The 16,317-nt window shown below is 39.9% G+C and overlaps 1 protein-coding gene across 2 annotated transcripts; it reads left to right on the plus strand.

The window, feature by feature from the left end:
* The first annotated feature begins 4,116 nt into the window (after positions 1 to 4,116).
* LOC146627692 (cocaine esterase-like) lies at positions 4,117 to 16,142 on the plus strand. Of its 2 annotated transcripts, XM_085359082.1 has the most exons (26): positions 4,117 to 4,334; positions 5,494 to 5,686; positions 5,763 to 5,904; positions 6,136 to 6,269; positions 7,886 to 8,039; positions 8,127 to 8,231; positions 8,357 to 8,455; positions 8,591 to 8,734; positions 8,841 to 8,918; positions 9,007 to 9,154; positions 9,268 to 9,417; positions 9,503 to 9,575; positions 9,644 to 9,816; positions 12,305 to 12,488; positions 12,565 to 12,706; positions 12,939 to 13,072; positions 13,815 to 13,968; positions 14,053 to 14,157; positions 14,268 to 14,366; positions 14,502 to 14,645; positions 14,746 to 14,823; positions 14,912 to 15,059; positions 15,173 to 15,322; positions 15,410 to 15,482; positions 15,731 to 15,954; positions 16,058 to 16,142. In XM_085359082.1, exons 1-25 carry the CDS (start codon positions 4,259 to 4,261, stop codon positions 15,915 to 15,917), a joined length of 3,267 nt encoding a protein of 1,088 aa, XP_085215208.1. In that variant the 5' UTR covers positions 4,117 to 4,258; the 3' UTR covers positions 15,918 to 15,954; positions 16,058 to 16,142. The 2 variants fall into 2 exon arrangements, with proteins under 2 accessions (XP_085215208.1, XP_085215207.1); XM_085359081.1 differs by lacking the exons at positions 4,117 to 4,334; positions 5,494 to 5,686; positions 5,763 to 5,904; ... (8 more) ...; positions 9,503 to 9,575; positions 9,644 to 9,816 and adding an exon at positions 10,756 to 11,009 and having other exon boundaries at positions 12,296 to 12,488.
* Positions 16,143 to 16,317: the final 175 nt, after the last annotated feature.

The following is a 16,317-nucleotide window of genomic DNA, read 5'->3' on the forward strand; positions in this document are numbered from 1 at the left end:
TCTTGCTGCAGCATTTTGGATTAGCTGAAGGCTTTTCAGGGAGTTTTTGGGACATCCTGATAATAACGAATTACAGTAGTCCAGCCTGGAAGTAATAAATGCATGAACTAGTTTTTTAGCGTCAGTGTCTAAATGGATATCAATTTTACTAAAAGTAGCTGTAGATAATATTACATCTGTGAGATGATTATTGTTAATTTTTCCTCTAATGATTAAAATTTTAATTGTGAAGAAGTTCATGAAGTCATTACTAGTTAATGATAAAGGGATGGTTGGCTCAATAGAGCTCTGACTTTTTGTCAGCCTGGCTACAGTGCTGAAGAGAAACCTGGGGTTGTTCTTATTTTCTTCAATCAGTGATGAATAGTAAGATGTTCTGGCTTTGTGGAGGGCTTTCTTATAAAGCAACAAACTATTTCTCCAGGATAAATGATGATCTTCTAAATTTGTGACACGCCATTTCCTCTCCAGTTTACGAGTCATCTGCTTTAGGCTACGTGTTTGAGAATTATACCACAGAGTCAAGTACTTCTGATTTGAGGCCTTAGTTTTCACAGGAGCTACAGTATCCAGAGTCGTACGTAGTGAGGAGGTAAAATTATTAACAAGATATGACTCATGACTCCTTCTGTGACTGCTATAAGGCCACTGATGCTCTAAGAATGCACACACTTCAATGTTAGACTTTTTCTACGGTCTGTATATCATATCATCTTGTCATAAGTCTTTAATATTGGAGGAATTACAGCAACCGCTCGCTTTTCCTCATGTTGTGAGGAAAAGGCTCCGATCAAACTGAGGCATGATTGTGATCATGTGTTAGGGTGGGGTCTGGTATAAAAGGTCATCTGCTTTAAAGACATAAATAAAAGTGTCTTATAAAAAGATGTTTCAGTCAAAAAAATGCATTTTGATCTATCAGCACTGGAGATGAGCACATTTCAGGGAACTTTGGCCTGCTGGACCAGGTTGAAGCTCTCAAGTGGATCCAGCAGCACATTCACAACTTTGGAGGAGACCCAGGATTAGTTACTATATTTGGAGAGTCTGCTGGTGGAGTGAGCGTGTCTCTTCTGGTAAGAATCTACAGTTAGAGGAACTTTATATAAACCTTTTCACTCTAGAACAAAAATTAATATTTGATGTGTTACTTGAATCACCAGCTCCTGTCACCACTGTCTGATGGGCTGTTTCATCGTGCCATTGCTGAGAGTGGCACAGCTGCTGTGGATACAGTTGTGGCAGATAATCCTCTACCAATGGCGCAGGTTAATTATCAATATTCTTCCTTTTTAGAGTGTGTTAAAAACATTTTTGTTGCAGAATAAGGTAACTCTGGCAATGGATTTGTTTTGACAAATATTTGACATTTCTATTTTATATCTGACCTCGGGCAGTTGCAAATGCATCTGGCTGCAGCCTTGAAAGCACAAAGAAGATCAGTGACTGCATGAGAAACCATGATATTGATACTATGGTGGGTTTTACACAGGTGAGGTAATGGGTGCAAACATGATAGAGAATGATTATTATGTCTTCTACAATATTTCTTTGAAGCCTTTGATTTCTCCCTCAGCTACACTCAACAAAAATATAAACGCAACACTTTTGTTTTTGCTCCCATTCCCCATGGGATGGACGTAGAGACCTAAAATTCATTCCAGATACACAATATAACCATCCCTCCCAAACACTGGTCACAAATCAGTCCAAATGTGTGGTAGTGGGCACATCTGCTATATTGAGATAATCCATCCCACCTCACTGGTGTGCCACATCAGGATGCTGATCTGACATCATGAGTAGTGCACAGGTGTACCTCAGACTGCCCACAACAAAAGGCCACCCTGGAATGTGCAGTTTTTTTGCGCTATTGGGGGTCTGGGGACCCAGAACCGGTCAGTATCTGGTGTGACCACCATTTGCCTCATGCAGTGCAACACATCGTCGCATGGAGTCTATCAGATTGTCAATTGTGGCCTGTGGAATGTTGGTCCACTCCACTTCAATGGCTGTGCGAGGTTGTTGGATATTCGTGGGAACTGGTACACGCTGTCGTATACGCCGGTCAAGCACATCCCGAACATGCTCAATGGGTGACATGTCCGGTGAGTATGCTGGCCATGCAAGAACTGGGACATTCTCAGCTGCCATCTGCCCTGAACAATGTGAACCATGATTCATCCGTGAAGCGCACACCTCTCCAACGTGCCAGACGCCATCGAATGTGAGCATTTGCCCACACAAGTCTGTTACGGCGACGAGCTGGAGTCAGGTCAAGACCCCGATGAGGACGACGGGCATGCAGTTGAGCGTCCCAGAGACGGTTTCTGACAGTTTGTGCAGAAATTGTTTGGTTGTGCAAACCAATTGTTCCAGCAGCTGTCTGGGTGGCTGGTCTCAGACGATCTTGGAGGTGAACCTGCTGGATGTGGAGGTCCTGGGCTGGCGTGGTTACACGAGGTCTGCGGTTGTGAGGCCGGTTGGATGTGCCGCCATATTCTCTGAAACGCCTGTGGAGACGGCTTATGGTTGAGAAATGAACATTCAATGCACGGGCGACAGATCTGGTTGACATTCCTGCTGTCAGCATGCCAATTGCACGCTCCCTCATTGCTTGTGGCATCTGTGGCATTTTGCTGTGAGACAAAACTGCACATTCCAGGGTGGCCTTTTGTTGTGGGCAGTCTAAGGTACACCTGTGCACTACTCATGATGTCAGATCAGCATCCTGATGTGGCACACCTGTGAGGTGGGATGGATTATCTCAATATAGCAGATGTGCCCACTACCACACATTTGGACTGATTTGTGACCACTGTTTGGGAGGGATGGTTATATTGTGTATCTGGAATGAATTTTAGGTCTCTACGTCCATCCCATGGGGAATGGGAGCAGTAACAAAGGTGTTGCATTTATATTTTTGTTGAGTGTAGTAATACACCAAATAAGTTAAGGCCTCAGGCCGGACACATTCCTAGATTATATGTATTATATGTACTGTAAGCATCCATTGCAGTTATCCTTCTATGTTCTAGTTTCCCTCAGCATGTATCACCTGGACAGTCACGCCAGTGAAGCTTAAGACCCTTAATGAACCGAACATCAACTCAAAATAAGCACAGATATGCAATGTGTATAAAATACTTCTAACCGTACTTGTAATAAAAGTTAACATAATGGAAGGATCCTCAAATGGACATCTTCAATAAACAACTGTAATGCAGTATCAATACTGTGAGAAATATTATTAGATGAAATAATGCTGTAAAGAATGTTATTAATGCAATTATAATGATGCAGATTATATGGCAGCAATAAAAGAATTTCTGTATCTCCACAAAATAGAAAATCTACAAGGAATAAGATTGCAGGTATAAAGCAAGGCAAATATTGTGTAAGCTATTAAAACATCTCGTGGCATGAAATAACTAAAGTGCTTAAGCTGTACAACTGGAATACTTTAAATACAGATTATCATTAGTTGGATACATTTAATTTCAATTTTTAAAAATGAATTCTTTCGCTTTAGGAAGTATTAGGTGTGAAAATTTGTTTTTCTTATTTTGGTTAAAGTTTGAAAGATGAAAATAATGGCTAAAAAAATCAGTAAGAATGTTCTCTAAAGTTTGTTAGAGAGTTTACTCCTTTTCTCCTTCACAAAATTCAATGTTTCAATGTGGAGCTGTCACAAACGGGAGGAAATCTCTGCCAACTGACTTACTGTTAATTGATTTCGTATGATATTAATACCATTCCATGTCAGTGTTTTGGGGTAAATCTTCTGCTACCATTACAAACATTAAAGGTGAAATAGCATATCTTTGTCTTATCTCCCCTTTTGATTTCAAACCTTGACCTAAATGTACTAAGCCATCTATTACATTCTGATTAACTTGAGGAACATATGTCTGCAACCAAAGCGAGGCAAGTTTTTATTATGAAAAGTTGATCAACACAAAGGCTTTATAAAAATCCATAATTAAAATAAATCCCCCTTCATTAAAAAAAGCACTGTAGTCAAGCAGGTCTAAAACAAAGAAGGAGAAGGTGTTCTGGACACACTTCACTGTATGGTTGGACTTTAGTCCTGTGTCAAACTGAATGAATCACGTCACATCCTGTAAGAGAAACTAGCTGTTTCCCTATGTGAAAGAGAAAAGGAAAAAGCTTAACAAGAGGAAGCACTCTCTCTGTCTGTTGGCTTTTTGGCTCACATCTCTGAGAATCTGCCTGGTTTTGTAATCCAGAGTCGACCATGAAGTTCCGTGTGCAGCAGACTTTCTGCTTCTTGATGTCCGTTTTATTCCTCTGTGTTGTTGCAGACCTTCAGGGTGAGTAGGTGAAAACAGTTCTTTGCAAAATGACCTTTGTCACAACACTTAAGTTATGTGTAATTTATGCTTTTGTGTTTGTGTATCGTACAGGCAGTGCATGTTTTTATTACACGAGTCTCTCTTTGAAAAATATCTGCATAAATCTGGCAGCTGCAATCAATCATCCCTGAGTGGTATTATGGCAGTAATAATTATAATAAAAACAGAAGCAGTTCGGACCACACTGTTAATTTCATTACACTGTAGCTGTATATTAGACATGATTTAAAATAAAATGAACATAAGGTTAACTTTACGTTGCACCTGCACTTCGTTCAAAGGTGAAAGATTGGAGATAACCAGGCTAGGTGTGCTGATAGGAGAGGATTGAAGATAACTTTTCAGTAGGACAGGGTGCAAGTGTTATTAAGCAAATTTCTTTTTTGCTGACTTCATGCTGTTAAAGAATAAATGGAGTATTGCAGTGACTGTGAATAAACAGAAACAGATCTCATGCTCAACTCTGCTTTTTTACCAGGATAATTGTAGACACCACCCAACAAAGAATGCTTATGGTAAAAATAAATAAATGAATTAGCAAGTAGCCTTTTTCAAATTAATGATGACATATCACAGCTGGTTAGATTATTTAAATGTCTGGTTTAAACCAAAACATTATCATTTAGTGCTTTAGTTAGCGCCCTCACTATAAAGATGGGGATTAATTGTCCACAGCAAAAGCTAAACTTTTCCCTTGATTTCTAAAAGTATTGACTTTACTTACACAAGTGACCAGTTAATAAACTTTCTGACTTTTTTCTCTTTTGATCACCTACATGATATAGTGAACTCTGAGTTTTAGTTCTTTCACATGGCTTCATATGACTGTATCACATATAGTCTTCATAAAAATAAGGTACTGCCAGGATTCAAATATTGAATATTTTGAGGAATTTAGTTATAATTTTTAAGTGCTTTTTCTCTAAGTATTTTTAAACCATTCATCAAATTGTTGACTAGTTTTTCTTTTGATGACGTTACCAGAACCAGATATTGCATATTTTGAGAAATTTGGTATGTCTGTTATAATTTCAAAGCACGTTTGAATGGAAGATTTAATTTTTTTAATTATAAAGTTTTATGTTATGATTCTCACTGATTTCTAATATCCTGACAGCACCTGTAGTCCGCACAAAGCTCGGGAGCCTGAAAGGTGAGTATGTGAGTGTGAAAGGGAAGGAGACTGGCGTCCATGCCTACCTGGGTGTCCCATTTGCCAAACCACCCCTCGGCCCTTCCTTGAGACTGGCTCCACCTCAGCCTGTAGGAGGATGGGAAGGAGTAAGAGATGCCACTAAACAGCCACCAATGTAAGAAACATGTGGTTCAACACACTTTGAGAAATGATTGGCTTTATTTGTATCATTAACATTGTCTCTCTTTAAGGTGCATTCAGTCTAAAGAAACTGTTTTGGATCTGGTTGATAAACTCGGTAAAGCACTGGTGGAAATACCAGACATCTCTGAAGACTGTCTTTACCTCAACATTTACGCTCCTGCAAACAGAGCTAAAAATGCCAAGCTCCCAGTAAGAACCTTTTGCTGTAGATTATGAGGGATGCCTAATCACAGTCTCAGTAAAGACACCCATCTTCAGAACTCAATTGTACATTTTATCATCTAAAATGTAAACTTAAGTTTACATTACAGTTTTCTCTGTTTAAAGTTTAAATTCTTAAAGATTAGTTTTTGTAGCTTGACTGAGACTCCAAAAGATCCTCTAATCTTTGACAGAATGCTCTTTTATTGTTCTGCCCAGGTCATGGTCTGGATTCATGGTGGGGGCTTTGCGCTGGGATCTGCTTCAATATATGATGGCTCTGCCTTGGCTGCTTACCAGGACGTGGTTGTGGTTCTGATCCAGTATCGCTTAGGACTTCTGGGTTTTCTCAGGTAAATAAACTCCATCCATCCATAATCTCTCCAACAGGTCTGCCCCGTGGCCTCCTCCTAGTGGAAGACTGTGAGTACATATCGCCTCAACCAGGAGGTGTCCAGGAGGCATCCTAATCAGATGTCTGAACCCCCTTAACTCAAACTCCTTTAGATGTGGAGCGGCTCTACTCTGAGCCCCTACCGAATGGCCAAACTCCTCACCCCATCTCTAAGAGAGAGGCCAGTCACCCTTGGGAGAAAGCTCATTGCCACAGCACCAATCTGTCTATAAAAATTATGAACAGAATCTGTGATAAATGCAGCCCTGGTGGAGTCCAGTACACATGAGGAACAATTCCGATTTATTGCCGGCATTGCAAACCAAGCGCTTGCAACAGTTGTATAAGGACAGAATGAATAAAAACAATGGGACTGACCCCATACTCCTGAAGCATCTCACACAAGATCTACTCTTACAGACACAATCAAATGCCTTCTCCAAGTCCACACAACAAATGTAGGCTGGTTGGGTGAACTCCCATACACCCCACCATATCCTTGAGATGATAAAGAGCTGTGTTGCGCACCCAGGAGGAAAACCACATTGTTTCTCCTGTACTAGAGGTTTGACTAACTCACAGACTCCTCTTTCCAGCAGCCTGGCATAGGATTTTCTGTGGAGGCTGAGGAGTGCGATTCCCATATAATTGAGCACACCCTCTTATCCCCCTTCTTGAAGATGGGAAGCACAACCCAGGTCTGCCAATTCAGAGGTACAGCCCCAGATCTCAACGCAACACTGTAGAGGCATCTCAACCAAGATAGCCCTACAACATCCACATCATTAAGGAACTCAGGGTGAACCTCATCCACCCCAGGGGCCCTACCACCAAGGAGTTGTTTAACTGCTTCAGTAACCTCGCTCCTGGTTATGCATGAGTATCTTCAGTCGAAGTCAGCAACACTCCACCCACACTATACACAGTGTTGGTAAAGCTCCTGTCCAGGATACTGGTTCCAGAGCCCAAGATATGGATTGAGGTGAGCCTGACTTTATCTGTCTGGTACCTCTCAATCTCACACAATATCTCAGGCTCCTTCCCCAATACAGGCGACGTTTCATGTCTCCATCGCCAGCCTCAGTAGACAGGCATCGGTCTGCCAGTGTCTCCACCCTTGGCCACCACTGGCACACATTGCACCCGACCCCTACAGTGCCTCCAATCTCCCTTGTTCAGGCCGCCCCAAGCTGACCCCATGTGCTGAGGCCCAGCCCCCAGGTTCCCACCATCAGGTGCCATCCCCAAACCTGGCTCCAGGGTGGGGCCCCAGTAACCCACTCCCAGGCAGGGTAAACTGTTGGCTCACAGTGTATAAACATAGCTTAATAATTTTTTTTACTCCCTTACCCTGTCAGTCAGGTTCAACAAATATGTGGAAGTGGGATATGCTACTATTCCCCAAATGGACAAATGAGATCCAGTAGCGAGTTTCAGTAGTGACTTACTGGCAGGAGCTGGTAGTGCCAGCTGCTGCCAATAACCTACAATAAAAAACCTACAATAGAATTGTCTTGTGAAAAGATATTTCATTTAGGAAAAATACATTATAAAAATGGCATTTTGATCTATCAGCACTGGAGATGAGCACATTTCAGGGAACTTTGGCCTGCTGGACCAGGTTGAAGCTCTCAAGTGGATCCAGCAGCACATTCACAACTTTGGAGGAGACCCAGGATTAGTTACTATATTTGGAGAGTCTGCTGGTGGAGTGAGCGTGTCTCTTCTGGTAAGAATCTACAGTTAGAGGAACTTTATATAAACCTTTTCACTCTAGAACAAAAATTAATATGTGATGTGTTACTTGAATCACCAGCTCCTGTCACCACTGTCTGATGGGCTGTTTCACCGTGCTATTGCTGAGAGTGGCACAGCTGCAATGAATGTACTTATGGCAAATGATCCTCTACCAATGGCGCAGGTTAATTATCCATATTCATCTTTTTTGGAGGGTTAAAAACATTTTTGTATCACAGAATAATGAGAATATTAAAATGGATTTGTTTTGACAAATATTTGACATTCATATTATACATTTCACCTCAGGCAGTTGCAAATGCATCTGGCTGCAGTCTTGAAAGCACAAAGAAGATCAGTGACTGCATGAGAAACCTTGATATTGATACTATAGTGGGTTTTACACAGGTGAGGTAATGGGTGCAAACATGATAGAGAATGATTATTATGTCTTCTACAATATTTCTTTGAAGCCTTTGATTTCTCCCTCAGCTCTGTTCATGCTATCACATCTTTCACTTTAGTACATTTTATTTTCTCAAGGATCCAACATTAAGATTTCAAGTAAATGTTGATGGACATTTCCTGACTAAACCTGTGGATGAGCTGTTTCGTAAACATGAACTCCATGCTGTTCCATTCATGACTGGTGTCAATAATGATGAAGGTGGATGGATGTTTGCATCAGTAAGTGTCACAGGAACATGTAAATAAAAAGCTCCATGATCTCAATGTAGTTTGTTGTTGTTTTGTAATGTTGAAAAAAAAGTAATTTGGCTTGGTATTTCCTTAGTTTTTTGCTCCCCAAAACTGGACAGAAGGACTAGATCGAGAATCTGTTTTGAACATGGTTTCCTTCTTCTACCCCGACGTAAGGCAGACACTACTTAATGTTACAATATTACTGTCCCCTGACCTGCTCGAGCTTCTTTGATTGATGTGTTGCTTATTTCTTTAAGCCTAAAGCAGCATTTATCAGAGATGTGATAGCTGATGAATATATCGGAAATGGTGACGACCGTGTGAAAAACAGAGATGGGTACACTGAGATGCTTGGAGATTTGTTTTTCACCATTCCAGCGATCAAAGCTGCTAATGCTCACAGAGGTAATTTAATTTGTTTAATGAAAGATTATACAAATCTGTTTAAAACCCAACACTTGATGTTTACTGTGACACACTTTCATTAACAAATATCACACACATTCGTCTAATTCCAGATGCAGGCGCTCCTGTATACCTGTATGAGTACCAACATCCTCCCAAATTCCTGCAGCAGAAAAGGCCGAGCTTTGTCGGGACTGACCATGCAGATGAAATGTTTACAGTTTTGGGATTTTGCTTCACAACTACCCATATTAGGTTACCCAGTAAGACTTTATAAAAACTCTGCCTTAGTGCTTGATCTGTTTTGTTTTGTTGATTGAAAAGTGTTTTGCAACATGATCGTTTTAGATCCGTGCCCTGAGGATGAAGAACAGTTGAGCAAGATCATGATGAGCTACTGGGGGAACTTTGCTCGCACAGGGTAGGAATTTCCAAATGTTGTAAATTTCACACATTTAATAACTGAATAACAAATGTATATGTGTTTAGATCTCCTAATGGGCACAACCTTGTCCACTGGCCAAAGTATGGAGCAGAAGAAAAGTACCTGGCGATTGGTTTAAAAAAGCAGGTAACTGCTCAGCACCTGAAGAAGGAGCGCTTTGTCTTCCTGACTCAGACCGTCCCAGAGAAGATCAAACAGCATGAGGAAAATGCAGAACGCAGCGAGCTGTAGAAAACTCACATCTGGTCTCTGCTCCATCAATTTTAAAGTAATTACACTAAACCAGGGGTAGGCAAATTTAGGCCTCAAGTGCTGGTGTCCTGCAGGTTTTAGATGTGTCCTTGATCCAACACAGCTGATGCAAATGGTCAAATGACCCCCTCAACATGTCTTGAAGTTCTTCAGAGGCCTGGTAATGAACTAATGATTTGATTTAGGTGTGTTGACCCAGGGGGACTTCTAAAACCTGCAGGACACCAGCCCTTGAGGCCTGGAGTTGGCTACCCCTGGACTAAACCATAATTCCCTTATCAAAAGGTCTTGTGAGGACCATCCATATTCTAATGTGATTTTTTTTTTCAATTAATTGAATCCAGAGTATCAGGGTATTTTAAATCTAGTACTGTAAACATAAGTTTTGTAAAACATTTATAAAATAAAAAGTTTTGACAAACCAATTTTGCAGCATTTTGTTTGTTTGTGACCTGTGCTTCTTTTACCTGAAAACTTAGCACTCCATTCCCTCAAACATCCTATCAGATTAATTAGATAAAACTTTACTAATCCCTAAAGTGGGTTCTTCCCGGAAAATTCAGTTCAGTTTTTTCTTACATTTTCTCTTGTGTGCATTCAACCTTCAGAAGTCCTCCCGAGCAACTGTGGCAACACCTCTGTGTCTGTGTGGGTCATGAGAAATGCAATGCAAGCAAAAACAACTGCACTTGTATTAATTACTGTATCATAGTTCAAGAGCCTGTGACACAGCATGTGCTCATATGAATAAACTTGTAACCAAATTCACATTTTGAGCTTTTCAGACAGGCAGACGAAAAAAAAAAGGATTGCAAGAAAAAGTTGGTCATTACGATAGCGGCGAAACTTTTCTGGATTGAGTCCTGAATCGATCCTAAAGCTTAGACTTTAGATTGGACTTTAGTCCCGTGATGGTTTGGCGTCAAACTGAATGACAGCATATCTTGCTAGAGACACTATATTTTCCTCTTTGTGAAAGAGAAAAGAAGAAGCCTTCATATGAGGACGCACTTCCTATATCTCTTTGTTCTGCGCTCGGTTCTTGAAAAATCTGCAGAATTTAGCAATCCACAGAGCTGACCATGGAGTTGCATGCAAAGCACAATTTCTTCTTCTTTGTATCCGGTTTATTCCTCTGTGCTGCTGCAGAACTTCAGGGTAAGTAGGATAAAACTGTTCTTAGCAAAATGACCTTTGTAACATCACCTAATTTCTGTGTAATGTGTGTGTTCTTTAAACCTAAGTGTGTGTGTGTTCCTTAAACCTACGTGTAGTGCATGTTTTTCTTCTTTTCCTTTTTTTTTGCACAGTCGCTTTTTGAAAAGCTTCTTTTTAAATCTGGCTGTAGTATCATCTTCAGTGGTATGATGGCTATAATAGTCATAATAAATGCTGATAATTAAACATCAACTTTTGTGTTCTAAGTCCAGGTGACTTTTTACCTACAAACTGTGTTCAAAGGTGAACGATAGCAAAGAACCAAGTATGGTGTACCCATGGGAGATGGTAGTATGTCAGCATATGTATATGTGTATATATATATATATATATATATATATATATATATATATATATATATATATATATATATATATATATATATATATAGATAGAGATAGAGATATAGATAGATAGATAGCTTTTTTTTTTTTGCTAACTTCAGTGACTGTTAATAAACAGAAACAGATCTCATGGTCAACTCTGCTTCTTCACCAGGATCACTGTAGACACAACACACAACAAAGGAAGTTTATGGTAAACAAACAACAAAACAAAAAGCCATTTGAGCAAGTGGCTTTTTTCAAATAAATGATGAACTATCACACTTGCTCAGATTTTTTAAACCATTTTAAACCAAAATAATAAAAAAGCTTATTTAGTGTAATGGTGCTGTAGCTTAAGCAACTTAATCCACCAAATGGTCTGCATCAATAAATTAATTAAATTAGAATTTAATCAATATTAGGATAGGAATTAAATTGTCCACAGCAAAATATGAAATTGTATTCGTTTCCTGAATGTGGTTATCTCAAATCCTGAGGATTAATATAGTGGCGAACCAGAGTTTTCTTGATATTGAATTCATTTTCATAATTAACCAATTCATAAAATTCCATTCAGGCTGCTCATGTATTTGACTTAGTTATACAAACAGTATTGTAACACTGTTTTTTAACATGGCTTTATATGACTGTGTCACATGAAAAGTTCTATAAGGAGCAATTTTAAACTTGTCTGATGAACATAGTCTGCATAAAACTGAGCTATAGAGAGCAGTCAATTATTGCATGTTTTGAGCAAAATACTTTTCACTGGAAGATTTATTTTATTTTTAAAATATAGAATAGAATAGAATAGAATAATCCTTTAATTGTCCCACAATTAAAGGGGGACGATGTGAAGTTTTATGTTAAGATTTTCAGTCATTTCTAATATCCTGACAGCACCTGTAGTCCACACAAAGCTCGGGAGCCTGAAAGGTGAGTATGTGAGTGTGAAAGGGAAGGAGACTGGCGTCCATGCCTACCTGGGTGTCCCATTTGCCAAACCACCCCTCGGCCCTTCCTTGAGACTGGCTCCACCTCAGCCTGCAGAAAGATGGGAAGGAGTAAGAGATGCCACTAAACAGCCACCAATGTAAGAAATGTGAACTTCAACATACTTGGAGGAATTATTGGCTTTATTTGTAAAATTAGCATTGTCTCTCTTTAAGGTGCATTCAGTCTAAAGAAGCTGTTTTGGATATGCTTAATAAACTCGGTGCACTGCTGGCAGAAGTACCAGACATCTCTGAAGACTGTCTTTACCTCAACATATACACTCCTGCTAAAAGAGCTAATAATGCCAAGCTCCCAGTAAGAATCTTTTGCTGTAGGTTTTGACTGTTGCCTAATCACAGTCTCAATAAAGACACCATTCTTTAGAACTCAGTTGTTAATTGTATCATCTAAAATGTAAACTTGAGTGTTTTTGTTTGTTTAACATTTAAATTACTTTTTGTTATTAGTTATTAGATTAGTTATTGTAACTGACACTCCAAATGGTCCTCTAAGCTTTGAAGAAATGGTATTTTATTGTTCTGTCCAGGTCATGGTCTGGATTCATGGTGGGGGTTTTACGCTGGGATCAGCTTCAACATATGATGGCTCTCCCCTGGCTGCTTACCAGGATGTAGTTGTGGTTCTGATCCAGTATCGCTTGGGACTTCTGGGTTTTCTCAGGTAAATAAACTTCATCCACCCATAATCTCTCCAGCATGTCCTGGCTCTGCCTCAGGGCCTTCTCTCAGTGGGACACTGGGAGCCCAGGACACCTTACCCAGGAGGCGTCCAGGAGGCATTCTAGTCAGATGCCTAAACCACCTTAACTTGCTCCTTTTGATGTGGACGAGTAGTGGCTCTATTCTGAGCCCCTCCCGAATGGCCGAACCCCTTACCATATCTTTTAGGGAGAGGCCATCCACCCTTGGGAGAAGGCAGGTGTTGCAACACCAATCTGTCTGTCGATCTCCCACTTCCCTCTCCCCTTACTCATGAACCCTCCCCAGGCCTGGCTCCAGGGTGGGACCCCTGGAACCCTATCCCAAGCAGGGTAAAAGGTCACTCGATGTTTTAATCATAGGAATGTAAATGAACTCAAGTTATGAAAGTAGAACATACTATGGTTTTGTTTTTCTGTGTTTTTATCTGATTTTATAAGACAAAAAATTGAAAGTTTGCTTTATTTATCACAAGGTATAAACATAGCTTGGTAAATTTTTTACTGCCTTACCGTGTCACTCAGCTTCAGCAAATATGTGGAAGTGGCATATGCAGCTACTGCCCAACTGGACAAACAGAATGCAAAAGTGGTTTTCAGAATCCTCTACTAGCTGCTGTCAATAACACATGAATAGAAGTGTCTTGTAAAAAGATGTTTCAATAAGGAAAAATACATTATAAAAATAACATTTTGTTCTATCAGCACTGGAGATGAGCACATTTCAGGGAACTTTGGCCTCCTGGACCAGGTTGAAGCTCTCAAGTGGATCCAGCAGCACATTCACAACTTTGGAGGAGACCCAGGATTAGTTACCATATTTGGAGAGTCTGCTGGTGGAGTGAGCGTGTCTCTTCTGGTAATCTACAGTCAAAGGAACTTTAAAAAAACCTTTTCACTCTAGAACAAAAATTAATATGTGATGTGTTACTTGAATCACCAGCTCCTGTCACCACTGTCTGATGGGCTGTTTCACCGTGCTATTGCTGAGAGTGGCACAGCTGCAATGAATGTACTTGTGGCAAATGATCCTCTACCAATGGCGCAGGTTAATTATCCATATTCTTCCTTTTTGGAGGGTTAAAAACATTTTTGTTGCAGAATAATGAGAATATTAAAATGGAATTGTTTTGACAAATATTTGCCATTTCACCTCAGGCAATTGCAAACGCATCTGGCTGCAGTCTCGAAAGCACAAAGAAGATCAGTGACTGCATGAGAAACCTTGATATTGATACTATAGTGGGTTTTACACAGGTGAGGTAATGGGTGCAAACATGATAGAGAATGATTATTATGTCTTCTACAATATTTCTTTGAAGCCTTTGATTTCTCCCTCAGCTCTGTTCATGCTATCACATCTTTCACTTTTGTATATTTAATTCTCTCAAGGATCCAAATTTGAGATTTCAAGTAAATGTTGATGGACATTTCCTGACTAAACCTGTGGATGAGCTGTTTCGTAAACATGAACTCCATGCTGTTCCATTCATGACTGGTGTCAATAATGATGAAGGTGGATGGATGCTTGTATCAGTAAGTGTTGCAGAAACTTCTGAATAAAGATCTCAATATAATTTTAAAATTGCAAAACAACAGCAAAGATAAAAAGTAATTTGGCTTGGTATTTCCTTAGTTTTTTGCTCCCCAAAACTGGACAGAAGGACTAGATCGGGAATTTGTTTTGAACATGGTTTCCTTCTTCTACCCCGACGTAAGGCAGACACTACTTGATGTTACAATATTACTGTCCCCTGACCTGCTCGAGCTTCTTTGATTGATGTGTTGCTTATTTCTTTAAGCCTAAAGCAGCATTTATCAGCGATGTGATAGCTGATGAATATATCGGAAATGGTGACGACCGTGTGAAAAACAGAGATGGGTACACTGAGATGCTTGGAGATTTGTTTTTCACCATTCCAGCGATCAAAGCTGCTAATGCTCACAGAGGTAATTTAATTTGTTTAATGATAGATTATACAAATCTGTTTAAAACCCAATACTTGATGTTTACTGTGACACACTTTCATTAACAAATATCACACACATTCATCAAATTCCAGATGCAGGCGCTCCTGTATACCTGTATGAGTACCAACATCCTCCCAAATTCCTGCAGCAGAAAAGGCCGAGCTTTGTCAGGACTGACCACGGAGATGAAATTTTTACAGTTTTGGGATTTTGCTTCACAACTTCCCATGTTAGGTTACCCGGTAAGATAACATAGAAATCTGCCTTAGTGCTAGATCTGTTTTGTTTTCCAAGTGTGAAAAATATGTTTTGCAACATGATCGTTTTAGATCCGTGCCCTGAGGATGAGGAACAGTTGAGCAAGATCATGATGAGCTACTGGGGGAACTTTGCTCGCACAGGGTAGGAATTTCCAACTGTTGTAAATTTCACACTTCACACTTTTAATAACTGAATGGTAAATGGTAAATGTCCTGTATTTGTATAGCGCTTTACTAGTCCCCAAGGACCCCAAAGCGCTTTACACATCCAGTCATCCACCCATTCAGACACACATTCACACACTGGTGATGGCAAGCTACATTGTAGCCACAGCCACCCTGGGGCGTACTGACAGAGGCGAACTTAATAACAAATGTATATGTGTTTAGATCTCCTGATGGGCACAACCTTGTCCACTGGCCAAAGTATGGAGCAGAAGAAAAGTACCTGGCGATTGGTTTAAAAAAGCAGGTAACTGCTCAGCACCTGAAGAAGGAGCGCTTTGTCTTCCTGACTCAGACCGTCCCAGAGAAGATCAAACAGCATGAGGAAAATGCAGAACGCAGCGAGCTGTAGAAAACTCACATCTGGTCTCTGCTCCATCAATTTTAAAGTAATTACACTAAACCATAATTCCCTTATCTAAAGGTCTTGTGAAGATTATCCATATTCTAATATTAAATTAATATTTTGTTTTTTTCTTTTGTTTCTTTTAGTTGAATCCAGGGTATCAGGATATTTTAAATCAAGCGCTGTAAACATAGGTTTTGTAAAACATTTATAAAATAAAAAGATTTGATTAACCAATTTTGCAGCATTTTGTTTGTCTGTGACCTGTGCTAGTATTAACTGCAAACTTAGCACTCCATTCCCTAGAATATACTTTCAGATGCAACATGCCTTTTTTTCATGTTTTAATTCTAACATTTCATGTTGTGTACATTCAACCTTCCGAAGTCCTCTTAAGCAACTGTGT

This window comes from Diplotaxodon limnothrissa, linkage group LG7 (assembly GCF_057381915.1).
Source record: "Diplotaxodon limnothrissa isolate DT_005_m linkage group LG7, D_limnothrissa_male_GT1.1, whole genome shotgun sequence".
In the NCBI taxonomy this organism is placed as follows: Eukaryota; Metazoa; Chordata; class Actinopteri; order Cichliformes; family Cichlidae; genus Diplotaxodon; species Diplotaxodon limnothrissa.

Excerpts from the sequence above, each read along its gene's own strand:
- LOC146627692 (XM_085359082.1), top strand. The coding sequence starts at position 4,259 with ATGAAGTTCCGTGTGCAGCAGACTTTCTGCTTCTTGATGTCCGTTTTA. Across the intron at positions 5,905-6,135 it reads CTAAAAATGCCAAGCTCCCA|GTCATGGTCTGGATTCATGG; the intron begins GTAAGAACCTTT and ends TGTTCTGCCCAG. Across the intron at positions 14,367-14,501 it reads CTATAGTGGGTTTTACACAG|GATCCAAATTTGAGATTTCA; the intron begins GTGAGGTAATGG and ends AATTCTCTCAAG.